Genomic DNA, 15,077 nt, shown 5'->3' on the forward strand with positions numbered 1-15,077 from the left:
CAAAGAAGTATTTGTACAGCGGGGGTTATCCCACACATTAAAACTACAGTGATTCGTATCTTTTGTGCCCTAGAAGTCATATAGCACGTGATATTTAATTATTATTCAAAGAGGCCTACTCTAGGCCTAAAACGAACCAATCGTGCGAGCCAGTGTAAGCAGTTTACCGATCGAGTCTGGGGACCATTACAATTTTGTGCCACGCAATGATAGTTCGGCATAAATAATTTAGAATCTTGTTTACAAATTTTAAAAAGGTATGGCCAAGTATTACGAAATGCCGTGTACAGTAGGCCCGATACGCAATCATAATCATCAATTTAAGAGCCATACAAACAGGACGCCTTCGATTGTACTGTGTTCGAATAGCATAATAATCAAACGCTATTATTGTCGCCAATTTCCATTCTGCTTTTGTTCAAAGCTTTTTATTGTTCTACGTTTACTTCGTGTTCCCAGACGGCCTAAAATGTCGGTGTCACGACGAACAGCCTAGCTACCGAATCACCAGGCAAAAAGAGAGCAAATAAATTAATAATAATGTGACAAAGTAACGTGATGATAACTAAATGGGATCACTGCCACCCACCCCTTTTATTTTAATTATTTCAGTGTACAAAAAGAATAATTTAAAAAGTCATAGGCATAAAAATGTTTTTGCTACTTAGGGTATTTTTGCATTCCCACTCTTGTGAAACTACAGCATAGTGACTGTACCAACGCATTAATAATTATGTATACATATATAAATCGTCGCTCACATCACGAACTAACACAATCAAAGTAGATTGTGTTAGTTCGTGAAATCAAGATAGCGCGTCAAAATACGCGCTGTTGTTGTTAAGGACTTTTGTGTGGTAAAGAATACAAAATTGCTTGACAACCAATACACTAGCAAAATAAAAAATTTTAAAAAAAGCCTCACTCCCTCATCACTTTTCCTGCCGAGATATGGTGATAAAATAATAATATTTTTTATAGGGCCTTATCTTTATTGTATCGTATACCTACCATAGTCATAATAGTAATTATTATTATTATTATTATTATTATTATTATTATTATTATTATTATTATTATCCACCACTGGTTTTAGAATTTCGTAAGTCACTGTTACATTATTTGGATGTGACCGTAAGACGCTTATTTTCCTATGCGCGCATCCTTTGTGTGAATTCAGATTTCAGTTTCGCTGGTGTGCTACCACGTAATATCGGTAAAGTGTAATAGAGTTGCATTATTAATGCTTCGAACTTTCGATACTGTAGGCCTTTGTATATTACAGTATCTGTTTCGATTATTAATAATAATTATTAATACGTTGACAACGATATGAGTGAATTATCGCAATATAACGCGATTGTCACTCAGATACCGTACTATAGGCCTATGTGAGAATACAAGCATGATTATTGACAGCGGCGTTGGGCACCAGGCGCGCAGCTGCCGGGCCCAATGTCTCGAGGTAAAAGCCGCATAAGGGTACGTTGATAAAAGCCAAATTATCGTGGAGGGGGTCTGGGACAAAAAAAAAACAGAATGCTGTATGGGCTACGGCCTTTTATATGGTAGAGGGTAGTCGTCCATGGGTGATAATTTTTCTTCACCGTTTTTTTTTTACCCTCCTTCTCTTCCTCTATCGGTAGGCCTACTAAGATAACCCATGGTACACACACGTCTCTACTCACGTGATTGGAATGTGAGATTTTTTAAATTTTAAAAGACATATTATCCAGGTTATGTTTCCTCCACTCGACCATTATCATGACGATGCCGTTGCTTGGGCAACAAGTTACGGTATATGATAACAGACATGTCTTCCGATCGAATAAGGTTACCATGGACACCACACGTCACTGTGACAGCGACGGTGTTCCATTTCAGCTAACTAATAATAGTATATTTTTTCCAGTGTTGGTCGGTTCACATGAATTCGATCCTGTTTTATTCCGTGTATGAGGTGAGATCAAAGAGGTATTCTATAGTCGTAGCATCGCATTGGGTTGCATTATTGGAGTGTCTTGTCTTACAATTTATCGGGGCTTTGAGGCCATGGACACCACCTGCTTCAGACTCTGGATTGCGCTACACCAGAGCGCTGACACCAGACATCAAACTCAATCTACAGACAATCAAGGTTAAGAAATCACCCGGAAGTTTAAAATAATTATTACTGTTGAGGTGCGCGCGTAGAATTAGTTGGCCTACTAAAATATTATAAATGAAATTCTTTAGTTTCGAAATTGTATGTCGTCGCAATGTTATACTGCACATTATTACCGAGCCGTACCGTACTGATTCCATCTAGATCCTGAATATTTTTACTATCGATCATTGCTAATTACGGTACATTCTACACGCATTGTTCAGTCACTACCATAGATACTAATGTCAACTTTCCGAGTTCGTATTATTAGGTCTGTCTACGGATGGGACTGCTAAGGTTGGTACGATGAATTAGTCTCTAATTATCCGGAACTCTTTAAAACTGACTTGTAAACGACATAACATACATGACTCTGGGCTGGTGTCAAAATAAGGATGACGTCATGTCTGCTGTAATTAAATAGAATTCAAAGCATTGTTTACTAAGCCACCCAATCTCAATAGAAGATGAAATCAATGGTTTAATTCAACACGGTACGAGAGCAGCTTAGCTCAGTCGGCTAATCTGGTGGTAGCCACTGTGTGTGCGCTGAACCGTGGAGATCTCTAGGTCCCCGTTTCAATTCCCATCGCTGCCTCTCCTTGTGTTTCAGCTAGAGGGCTGAAATACAAGTTACAATAGCGCACCGTCTTTCGGATGAGACGTTTAAGCCGTTGGTCCCGTGTGCATTATGGCTCATGTGCACGTTAAAGAACGCAGTACATTCTTTGGAAAAGAGTAGGGGATTGTCTCCCGGTGTACTGCCCAATCACCACCAGAATAACCCCACTGGAAATAAGTCTTCTTCTAGACTTTCGTGGGCTATCCTTGGTGTTTACACCGAATAAATTCAATCAATCAATAAACTTATCCTTATTTCTTAATTATATTTGTTGACATTTCTAATGTTTTCTTTCTTTTTTTTCTTTCTTTTTTTCGCAGATGTACGGGACACATATTCAAACACAGGGTCCGTCCGCACTTCAATTACGGTATCAGTTCTCTCCTGATGCGTGCAGACGACCAGTTTATGAACAAACAATGCATAAAACGGACGCACTAAGTTCAATCAAGATCTCGGATACCAGAAGTCTTGCCCAGCGTGAGGTGCCCAATCAGGAGACGTCTACGTCGGATGTTCACGACCCTCGCATCTACGTACGCCATGAACAGCCATTGGATCTGTCAGTTAAACGACCAAGGTTGGCAAACAAGAATTCACAACTTCTGCACTATGTCAACGAACAAGAGCTTTTGCACCACTTCAATTCACGGGATCAGCTACCAGGAAGGCATTCCATAAGTAGGCCTAATTCACGTGACAATCGTAAGGAAATCATTCCGAAAGACTCGGAAACTATTGAAGCGCAGAGAGCGTGGGCTGCAATGGTGAAACATCGACAACGTGACCAACAATCGGAATGCGCAAGACGCCTCGAACGTGATATGATAAGGAATGCAATAATCGGGAAAGTTAATCAGCAGCGTACGTTCGACGCTCAAGCCAATCGTGAACTAGGTGAAACGGCATCAAATGCGTCTTCGTCTGGTGTGATCTCTCTTAATAAAACAATGTACAAAGGAGACGTTTCAAAGTATGATATCAATAAAACACATCGACTGGAGCAACAGCGTCCACATGGCGTTAAACGCTCGTATCAGGCGAATGAGCCTCGAGAAAATGCAAAAATTAATGAATTTAGTCCAAGAGTGGCTTACGTAGTTCCACGAAAGAAAGATAGTTTACACAATGAGAGAAGCTCACAAGAAATGTGTGATGACTCTCGAATCAAAAGTATGGTCCAAGCTGATATGGTCCGTGGCCGTACATTTTTTCCTCCTGTGATGTCGGTGGCTGAAATGGCCAACCTACTACCAGATAGTTATCATGCAACTTCTGCACAGACGCAGAATGCACTCCTTCAAAGCATGTACGCCAGGGTGAGATATGCCACAGATCCATCTGCAATTGGTCTGATTCATAATTCTATGATTGCAGGTAGAAAGATTAATAAACTTCTGAAATCGCTGGACAATGAAAAATCCAAGCGATCCGAATCTGCTAAATTCTGTGTCGCATCGCGTGGAGGTTTAAAGGGCATACGTCGACAGCAGATGGAAGAGCTCAGAAGAACACGCATGCGCGATAGTGATAGTTTGAATGATCAGTTAGAGTTGAACAGTCTAGGAAAAATCACACCCAGAGCTTCTCAGGCAGAAGCAAATCATGCTGCGTTGACATCTATTTCTAATCCAACTAGTTTCAGCCAATTAACGCAACAGCGATCACATAAGGAACGACGTCGTGCGCAAACGCTGAATCCGGGAGTATTACCAGAGGTTCAACAGAGAAGTGGGAATGTGATTACGTCTACCAAGAGATCAGAGGAATCTAGAACTGGAGAAAACAGGTATCAAGTGGTTATTAACAAAAAACATCAGCCAATCAAATTGAGTGTGACTCCACCAGTATCCTATCAAACCCCGACAAAAACTGTGAGTGCAAAGAATTTAAACATATCAACGGGAAAGTTACCTCAAAGTATCCAACCCGCACCTGCGTCTATAATACCGAAACGAATGGCAGAAAAAAGGATGAGGCATGGTGTACATAACAGGCACCGCGATGATACAAAGAGAGTTTTTCCAACCTCATCCCCTGAGTATGCACACTCGCCAAAATCCGGGACTCTACCGGGTGTACTTCATGACTATCATTTCCAAAGTATGCATTTCCGAAGCAGTAGAACATCGGACATTGACCCATTGGGGGACATGATTCGCGCTGAAATTGCACGAAAGAGCGTCCCAAAATCTGAATCGTCATTTAGCAGAGGTCTCTTCCCAACTACGGAGAAAGATTTGAATCGCAGCACTCGGGATAAATACGATAACATGCGTAATTTTGGACGTATGAATATGACATTATCGGAACTTGCAAGGAGAGATATGTTGAAAAAACAGTTCAAGTTAAGTTGTGTAGATACAAAGGGTACAAAGTCAACAGTTCAAGAAGAGAGGTGTGCAGAAAAGATAAAGATGAATAATCGTCGTATGCAAGAGGAATTATTGAGAGGCAAAGACCGTGAAGTGCTCCATAATCCATCTAAGTTCCCGACTATAAACTCTTCACCCCTTACATCCCCTATTGCTGATCAGCCTTCTCCACCGATGCCTGTTCTGACACCCCAACGTGTAGTACATCCAGACGAAGAACCTGTTCGCAGCGGTGATTCTCCTATACCTGTTCTAAAAGACGCGAGGCATGAAGGGCCCGATCCATCGATGCCGCTTAGTCCTTCACGGCACGAGTTTAGATCCATACATAGCTCTTTAGATGAAGAACTTTTGCGCAACAATTTTCAACGCAGATTTGAAATGTTAAAACCTTGTGCAGCATCATTACCTACAAGGAACACAACACCCGATTACAGGGTAAGCCTTAACAATACCCCGCCAGATAATGTTTATACTACAGGGAAAGTCAACTATGGGGAATCTGTCTCGCAAGCCACTAAGGCAGCACTGCAACAAATTTTCCGAGAAGCCAACGACCAGGTCGTCAATTTCCAGAAATACAAACAGAAGATGAGACTCAATTTTAATGAACAAGATCATAATATCTTTTCACGATTAGGAAATCTCCGCGAAGACATCTCTCCTTCTGGAAATCCTGGTTCTAAACGAAATGCAATGGAGGTAATTGATTTGACAGACTCTCGTGAAGCATCACCTTCTCCAGTTTATAGCAATCAATCAACGAACAGAAACATATCTTCTATCTTACCAGGAAAATTACAACATCCACCAGTAGAAGAACCCAGAGAAATTATTTCTGCAAAAGCAACTCCTGAATGTAGCGAAAGCAATGGGAATGATTCTAAAGAACAATGTCAAACAGATTCGCATCAGGAAGAAAATGGATCACAACGATTGCCACATGATTCTCCATTTAGAAAAGTCTACCGTGGAATGAAGCAAAGAGTTATGGCAAGTAATTACCAAAAACTGCCCTCTCCTCTTGCTCAAGAAAAATTTACTGCACGATTCTCGGATCCTAATGTTCTCAGGCTCTCAAAAGAGGTACCAGTATCTAAACAAAGTGTGGTTGTCGCTAAAACTGTTTGGCCAACATCCCCTGAACCGGAACGTTTGTCATTTACAAACGTAAATGAAGTGCGTGATACCGATGATGCTGTGGATTATTTTGGAAGGAGTGGGCCAGAGCAGTTGGAAGATGTCAAGATTCCTGCCATACGGTTTCCACAGTCTGAAGACATGGTGGATCAAATAGACCCAGTGAAACATTCTAGGTCTCCTTCAGTGTCGCCCAGACGAGATGGAATTCAGATGTTAGATGCTGATATAAATCTAATGGAACAGCGTCTGAAGAACATCAGTCCAACTGTGACCACTTTGACAGGTGAAACAATCATAAAACCGCCGAGGAAGCGACCGTTAGAGGTTTGTCGTTTGGCCAACTCTGAAGGGTATGTTGCCGAGGTAAAGGGAGAAAAACACGAGGATTTGTTGACAGATTCTGGACACCTCGACCGTGAAGAACGTGCTTTGAAGGTGAGTTATGTTTGTTTTCTTTTTTCAGAACATTCTACGCATGTCAAAATTCCTCCGCTAATACTATGTACAGTACTAACATTATCAGAACAGTTATACCTTGATTTTTACTGATTGAGATGTTCAGTTTCGACTGTATTTTTTTCCATTTCAATAAAAATATTCATAAACATGAAACGCAGAAATGTGCCTATATGTTTAGTCTTACGTAGGCCTATGTTAATTCACTAACACTAATATTATCGTTTGAAGTACACGATCAAAGTTTTAAAAGGTGATCAGACCTCGTTTCAAATAAATAATAGTTTTATCATCGTGTATATTATATTTCTTCCACGTCACGTTTTGGTTTTATAGTTTTATTAAATTTGCGGTTTGTATTCGATTTAGTTATACCTTGGAGAACGGTAACTTGTATTACATACCGTAGTGAGTTTACTGTACAACGCAAACTAAAGACTTTCTCGGTTCAAATCTATGAAAGCCCATAGAGACCCCCATACAGACCTTTCATTTAAGGTCCTCTTTGTATATTCGTATGCCCTTTCAGCTTCTTGTTCATTATTCATTCTTCACCATGTTCATTCATGTATTGTGTCATTTCACTACGCTAACTTTAGGAACGTGACCATGATTGGCCAGGAGTAGATACCACTTCTAAGCATGTTCCTCTGAATCGAGTAAGTAGAAATGGGTTACTCGAATTGGCTCATAGAAACGCTAGTAAAAATAACAATTATTATATAATAATTATGACATCATTACTGTTAACTGTTGTTAACCTTTACATTATGACGTCTTCCAATGTAGGCCTCCGTACTTTCCACCAATAAATCTTAAACCTGGTATATGTGGTGAATTAAAATTGGTTTAAATCGCTTAATCTTTGAGTTCACCCCCTGTGTCAACTTCTTTTGTGACCTAGGCCAATAAATGTGGGCCTTTTTCACCAACCCAAGTTATAAATTAACCATTTAATCAAGTCCTTCTGTCACTCTCTCAATCATCGGTGCTATAACCTTCGGTATCTCTCATCTTCTTGAGCTTTTAGGGTTTCGGAATTTACATTGCTGAAGCCCTAACGTCGGTGCTTGACGTATTCTATAGTATTGCGATACTTATATGCCTACCACACCCACAGGACTACACTGCCAATATTTGAAATTTTCTAATTTCATTCTAATTTTGCTATATTAACATTCCTAACACTAAGCTAAAAATGCCTTTTTAAAAACTGTTGCTTTGATGGTAGACCAATTACCTATTGTTTTACATTTGCATAAATGAAAAAATATTATGAACATGCCTACTAATTTTGTTTAAAATCATATCCGGGTCTAACTGGATTTCTTATGCACTTTATCGTGCATAAATTATTTTACGGATGTTACATTTAACATAAACTTTGTAGTGCGGTAAGTGTGATATGAAACCGTTTGTTGTTGGTTTAAATAAAAACTTTAAAACGATGATAGGCCTATGCATTCGGATTAATTTGCATTTAAATCTTCGAACGCATTTCCGGTAACATGGATCACGCTTTAACGAGTGCACAGTTATTGACGTAGTTGTAGCCATCAAATTTATCCCGGCAAGTGACAAATGATATTGGTCATTAATATGCGTCTATGCATCTTAAAGGGTTTTTTTCTATGATAATTAGCTTTATGTTTCAATTTCTGTTTCTGTTCATAGCGTGCTATATTGCAGTTTAATCAGATGGAAGCCAAAGAAAAAGAACTGACTAGGAGGCACGAGAATGATATCGAGTGCAATGAAGATGACGTAGGCCCATACAAAGAAGATGACCAACAACAATTGATTGGATCAACAGACGGTTGGTTTTGTGAATTTAAATTAAGACGCACGCGCGCGTACACTTACAGCATGCGCTCTGTAGTCTAGATGCCATCTCGTAGTTTTGTATGTGCGTATGTCAATGTCGAAGACCAAGGCATAGGCCTATAGTATCATTAGAAGAAACAAATTATCACATTATTAGACCTATACCGTATACTGTAATGATGAAGAGATTAAAGTACAGTAATAACGCTTTAAAAAGATACAAAGACTGCATTGAACTTTGACAAAAATCACGCGCAATTTATTTGCTGTTTATGATACAGCTGCGCACACGTAAATGTGAACTTTCGATCGGAAATGCAAAGTGTCCCTGGTATTCACTCGTTCGTGGCCGTCTTGCGTTCTAAATAAAACGTAGATTCGGCCTAAACTACGTCATAGGCCTATGTTTATTTCAATGTGTAATAAAAAACGTTTTGTTGGGCGTCTGTGACGTGATATAGAAAATACGCAGCAATTTAGAGAGCGTATAGGCCTACATTCTTTTCGTCAGTTGCGTGAACGCACACACGCATGATCTGTAACTAGTTTGGCATTTGGTTCACGCGTTGTGAATCAGTCCATCAGTATATTTGATCAGTCCTAACATGTTCTTCAAAACGAATAGACAGGCCTAGGCCCAGTACAATTTATATAGCTCAATATATTTGCTGAATATCGTTTGTAATTCTCTACCATGTTTTTGCGAACAAGGCCTATGCCTATATGTAGGTTAGCACATAAGCAACACTTTGTTTTATTTTTCGTAGACAATTACGACAACGTGTTCCCCGCTAATGATGAAGAGATTGTAAACGGACATCATCATGACAAGGAATTCGCTCCATTGGTGCTCAGACGGCGCACGCGCAATGCAGGCGCACGTGAGTATTTCTTTTGTTGCTATCTACCGTTTCTGGTTAAAAATTGATTAATACTGTAGGCCTAGGCCATAATTGTCCCCAACATGAAGTTTAAAACTCAGCACCCAACGTCCCTATCAGGAGTTGTTCGAACCCAAGGCCTAAAATTATTTTCGAATCGCAATTATTCTGGTTCTGGTTCTGGTGGTGAAAGATCGACCTCCAAAGGACTCTAAAAGTGTAGGAGTAAAACAGGAGGGGTAGAAATAGTGTCGAATAATAGGAAAGGGCCACCACCTCAGTTTAAGACGCTGGGAACAATATATAGGCCTATTCAGAATTTAATACCTGCCACAGCAATGATAATTAGAATTATCTTGGGAATAATAATTTACTTTTCACGTTCAGGTCTTGGGAGTGCGCAAAAACCTTACAACAAAAACGCCCGCTACGAACTGGAGATAGAAAAGGAGAGAGTCAAGTACTGGGAAAGACGTCGCCAGCGGTCAACTTCAATGAGCGTTAGTGAAGATGTCGAGGAGGAAGCACCTCCAGCTAAACGTCGACCTGGACGCCCCCCGAAGAAGGAAAACGAACGTAAAGCCAGCACAAATAGCAATAGCACCGCACAGATCTTGAGCGAGAAAATCAAAATGAAATACAAAGGGTGCGGCCGTGGCAAGTATCCACGCGTTCGAAGGATTTCGGTAGATTCGAGAAAAAGCATTGACAAAGATGTTCAGAGTAATATCCACACTAAGACAATTTCGGATGAATATGAAGCAGATACTATTACAGAAGATGCCCCAATGGCGATAGGAGAACGCCGAAAGTCGTCCACGTCGTCTGCCGGGAGACGTTCGATGCGGTGCGTAGTCGATCCGAGTAACCACAACAAAATCAAATTCGTGGCCATCTCACCCGACGGAGTGAAAGCTGAGAAACCACCAGCGAGAACACCAGGTCGTAAACGAAAGATAAAAACCAAACATCTCGGTGACATGTTGGAATGGCCTGACCAGGATGGGGGAGATGTAGCTGAACACAGGGTAAATAATATAACATTTTTTCTGGAATAAAACCTTTCTCGCATTGCCAATGGGTTTAGGAAAATAGTCTACATACAGAATATCGGCTTTCCTACGTTGTACTTTGTGGTAACGCACAGCCACGTACGACCGTCGGTCGATGATCTACACACTCTGTAAAATTTTGGCGAAGCGATATCGTCTTCTGATTGTCGGTGGCACTCTGAGTGTATCGTTATTAAACACTATCCGTTGCGCGCGCTTCTTCGCGACGTTGCGTTTTCCATGGAATTGCATCGTCCGACGAATGCATGCCCGGCTTTACTGTAATTAGGAGTTCTTACCAAAAAGTATAGAAATTCTATATACTCTCTGCTCTTGCTAATAAAATGTAGGCTTAACCTAATACTTTATTAAGATTTATTTTTATACGAATACAGTAAATGGTTTACAAACGGCTTACATTATCTTGCCCATAAAACAATAACAATGGTAAACAGAGTGAGGAATTATGAAACCGTTTGGTTCAGTGGTGATGAAACCGTCAGACCAACTAGTGATGACGCCATTCATCAGGAAGAAAACTTGTCTAACCATAAACGCAACCCCCTTTTTTTGTTTATAAGGAACAACTCCACTGCACAATAACTGTTTCAAACAACAATATGAAAAATAATATGAAAATCTCGTTATAGCCCACGTACGTAATGTCTGAGTGATTTTACAGGCTTGATCGAGTCTGGAAATTGCAGCTGTGTAATGGGATATATAGGCGTAGGCCTATTTTTACACTGTGCATGTCACTATTGTAGTGTACATGTTGTTTTGATCTTTTGCACAGGAACCGAAAAAAGGTCATGCAAACCGTTCACTAACGAAAAATTAATGCATGGTTTTTTGGATAGAAAATAACATTGGGAGTTACAGTGATGACGTCATAATTGACTTATAACGGCAATAATTAAATTATCGCAGCGCGTTTTCATGAGATTATGCGCATTTTGAGCACACCTAATCTGGTATTATACAATGCCGATAATTATACAAGTCGATGAATTCATGTAGTTACTAGATGAATGAAAACGCAGACCTCAAACAAATCAATCAATATTTTTCCCATCTGCCATAGGCCAATGGAACAGCCTTCCCAATAACATGATTCCGTCTTCCGTTTTAATAACAGGTTTCGTAATCTCGTCCGGCGTCGAGATTGTATTGTTGGGGAGACATTCACCATACCTATTGTTTGCTATTTTTCCTCTCCTGGTCTGTGGTAGTTTTTTTTTTTTTTTTTTTTTTTTAACCAACAATAATAAATGAAATACAATTATGCATCCTCCATCGTTGATAAGGTCTAGTCTATAATTCACCATTTTATTTTATTCGTATCGTAACTATTTTCAATTCTAATTTGTTCACAGGATTTCGACGAAGAAAATGTCGTCATCAAAAGCGAGGAAGAAACGCTCGAATTCCAGCGCCCCGAACCACCACCAGGTAGGATAACAATAGACCTTTCCTCTAATAAGCCGCGCCCATGGTTATTGTTGAAGGTCAAAAGGACTGCGTAAAAGTACGCAAACACGAGTGTTTGAGAAACAAAACGTGTGTTTGTGGGAAAAGCGCGTGTTTCTGGCTGTGTTTTGATTGGTCATTCGTTAGTTTGATTGACACTCATGAACAGTCAATTATATTGAATGTGTTTTAATTGATTTGTGGTTGGAAAGTTCTCTACGATTATTTGACTATAGAATACAGTACAGTTAGACTTGGGTCAAATTACAGTAGGCCTAATTGAAAATGATCAATCAATTATATTATAAACATTTTGTTTTTTTCCAGATTTCCGTAAAATTCTTGCCAATAAGAAGTTGGGTGAGACAATTTTACATCGAGCTGCCAGACTAGGCTATGACGTAAGTACATTGGGTTCGTTCACATTCACTGCTGGTTTTAATCAAATGAATACCAAGAGGATTATATTTTTTGTGTGGGCTTACTCTGTATAAACTTGGTTCACACGCTGGAGCAATTTAGGTGCGGTTTGAAGCACACACAAGGAACTAGCAGCCACCACACTACATTCAGAGCCACTTAAAAAAAATTCAGACGCGTGTGGCGTACTATACACACAAGGTTGGCGTACGCACGGTCCTGACGTAGCCAACCTTTTTTTTGCAATATTGGAATGATGCAGTATTGGAGGATCTTCCTGACGCAGGATTTGGGAGTTGTGTAGTGCAATGTTTCTAACGAGAGCGTATTAGGCTGGATAAGGTGCCGACTTGAACCCCGAGGTAGTCCAGGTGACGAATCCCCGGAAGCTCCGACTTAAAAAATTTAAAGGCTTTTAATCGAATCGGCTTTAAAAAATACAATGAAATATTTTTTTCTTGCGTTTGGAACTTGCTGATAGCTTAATGCTGTATTTTTTAATTGTTCGGTATTCTGTTCTATTTTGAACTATAAGGATAATAATAATTATATATTATTTGAAAATTTGGTTCTATATCTATTTCAGGATGTTGCCATTTATTGTGTGGATTACTGTATACTGGACATAAACGCCAAAGACAACGCCGGATACACGGCACTGCACGAATGTTGTGTACATGGTCGCCTTAAGATTGCTCACAAACTACTGTCCCACGGCGCTGACGTCAACGCAGGCGCTGTCGATGGGACTAGGTATGACGCATCTATTTATTTATTTATTTATTGTGGTATAACCATGTAACAAACTTTGTACTAATCTCGGGGATTTCATTCTGTACTTAACGTTCATAATTCATAATTCGGACTGAATTTCCTTAAACAAGGGTTTAAAAGTCAGTGAATTCGGCCCAAGGGAATCGAATTCACGGTTCTATAGAAATTCATGTGACATCGGTAGACATATTTGAATTATAGACCCATTATTGTAACGTCTATGTAGTAATTGAAACGATTTCTTTAAAGAGTCGTGTATCTAGCTACTACTATAGGCCTAGGCCTTACCACAGAAAACCGTAAAACCTTGAATTGAAGCTCTGGGCTACTTTTGTGTGTGGGAGGGGGTGAGTGGGGGCATCTTTTAAAATGAATGCTTTAAATTTTGGAAATTTGTAGGCCCTACTATAAAACGATAAATAAGGCCACTGAACTACTGTATGAACCAAGCGTGTTTTTAATTTATTTTGTTTTTTTAAATTCATGTACAGTGTATGTACATACAAAAAAAGCCCAAAAAGAAGCCCATGTTATTTTGCAAAGAAGCCCATGGGCTTCTTTTAGAGGCTAATATTGCAAACTAAAGAGGGGGCTTCAATTCGAGATGGGCTCCTTCTCGAGATTAAGCCCATTGGACTTCAATAATAATAATAATAATAATAATAATAATAATAATAATAATAATAATAATAATAATAATAATAATAATAATAATAATAATAATTTATAATGCGCACACCACCACCAATGGTGCTCAAGGCACAGAATGCACATACACACTGTACATGAATTAAAAAATAAATAAAACTTCAATTCGAGGTTATACGGTATAGTCCGACATCGTGAACATACCCACGCCATGTTACGGTATCGTATTATTTTTTGTGAGTTCATAATCTAAATTATACAAATCAAGTTCAAGCAGGGATTTGCCATATCGACTATAAAATGCGGCCTGCATCATTTTCTTGAAACCTTCCTGGGTTATTATGTTTGTTTTTTTCTGAATAGGTCTAGTTTCAGCCGCACGTAAGGTATTCGTGTGTCATTTTCTAGTGTTAATTAGCTTAAATATTTTATGATTCTAGGCCAATCCACGATGCCGTAGATAACGACCATTTGGAGGTGGTTCGCCTACTATTATCGTTTGGTGCCGATCCGCTGCTGGCGACTTATTCGGGACGAACAACTTTAAAGCTGGCACGTAGCAAGGACGTCCGCTCTCTCCTTTTAGGTAGGTGCAGCATTTGTATTTATCTTTCATAATTTAAACCTTGCTATCAAAAGAATCGCATATGAATTTTTACTCGTATAGTGAGCAGATTTAATCCCTCCCGGATATCGGATAACGATGATGGCCTTCGTGTTTTATTGTAATCGGATGTAGAAAAGATCATACCATATTGAATTATAGAAATACGGTACTTTGATAATCTACGTACTTTAGTTGAATTTAATCAATATATGTGTGTTTTTTTAAAGGTTTCCTAGTTGATGTCAATGGAACGTGGGAAATGGGAGAAGACGAGGAACCTCTGACAGCCAAAGACCTTAAGTGGCAGTTCAGTGGGACTTTTTTCGGTACGTCTTGTAATCATAATAAAATGTTACTTGCTCAACACAATAAAACATTGTCGCAATCCCATGAACGAGAGTTTTAATTTAGCGCGTATAGTGCGTGCGTGTTAGTCTTACTGCCGTTGTACGACTGGTGTCTGTTAATCATACATACTGTACTTTAATGAGTATTAATTTTTGTTATGAACCTTTCCGGCTTTATGGCAGGTTGGTGTGTTCTGTTTTTAGGTGGGTTTCTTTTGGAGACAGGCCTATAATGTTATGTTCGTCATTAAGGCCATATGTAGGCCTAATGTTATTTCCTGATTTCCATGAAGATGATGTATAATATTTCGG

At 39.4% G+C, this 15,077-nt stretch overlaps 1 protein-coding gene across 12 annotated transcripts in view; it reads left to right on the plus strand.

Moving 5' to 3' along the window:
* LOC117121504 overlaps positions 1–15,077 on the plus strand; it is a 37,479-nt gene that overhangs the window by 18,722 nt on the left and 3,680 nt on the right. For 11 of the 12 annotated variants that reach the window (XM_033266711.1, XM_033266716.1, XM_033266713.1 and 8 more), the window contains 10 exons: positions 3,089–6,721; positions 7,342–7,401; positions 8,417–8,558; positions 9,334–9,447; positions 9,835–10,475; positions 11,876–11,951; positions 12,297–12,370; positions 12,976–13,142; positions 14,252–14,397; positions 14,646–14,744. In XM_033266711.1, coding sequence (XP_033122602.1) covers positions 3,089–6,721; positions 7,342–7,401; positions 8,417–8,558; positions 9,334–9,447; positions 9,835–10,475; positions 11,876–11,951; positions 12,297–12,370; positions 12,976–13,142; positions 14,252–14,397; positions 14,646–14,744 — 5,152 coding nt within the window. The remainder of the gene's footprint in view (positions 1–3,088; positions 6,722–7,341; positions 7,402–8,416; positions 8,559–9,333; positions 9,448–9,834; positions 10,476–11,875; positions 11,952–12,296; positions 12,371–12,975; positions 13,143–14,251; positions 14,398–14,645; positions 14,745–15,077) is intronic. The other variant, XM_033266715.1, reaches the window with a different exon arrangement.

The sequence above is a fragment of the Anneissia japonica genome, unplaced genomic scaffold, assembly GCF_011630105.1.
Source record: "Anneissia japonica isolate Jap-2015-1 unplaced genomic scaffold, ASM1163010v1 scaffold287963_len587249_cov193, whole genome shotgun sequence".
NCBI classification, from domain to species: Eukaryota; Metazoa; Echinodermata; class Crinoidea; order Comatulida; family Comatulidae; genus Anneissia; species Anneissia japonica.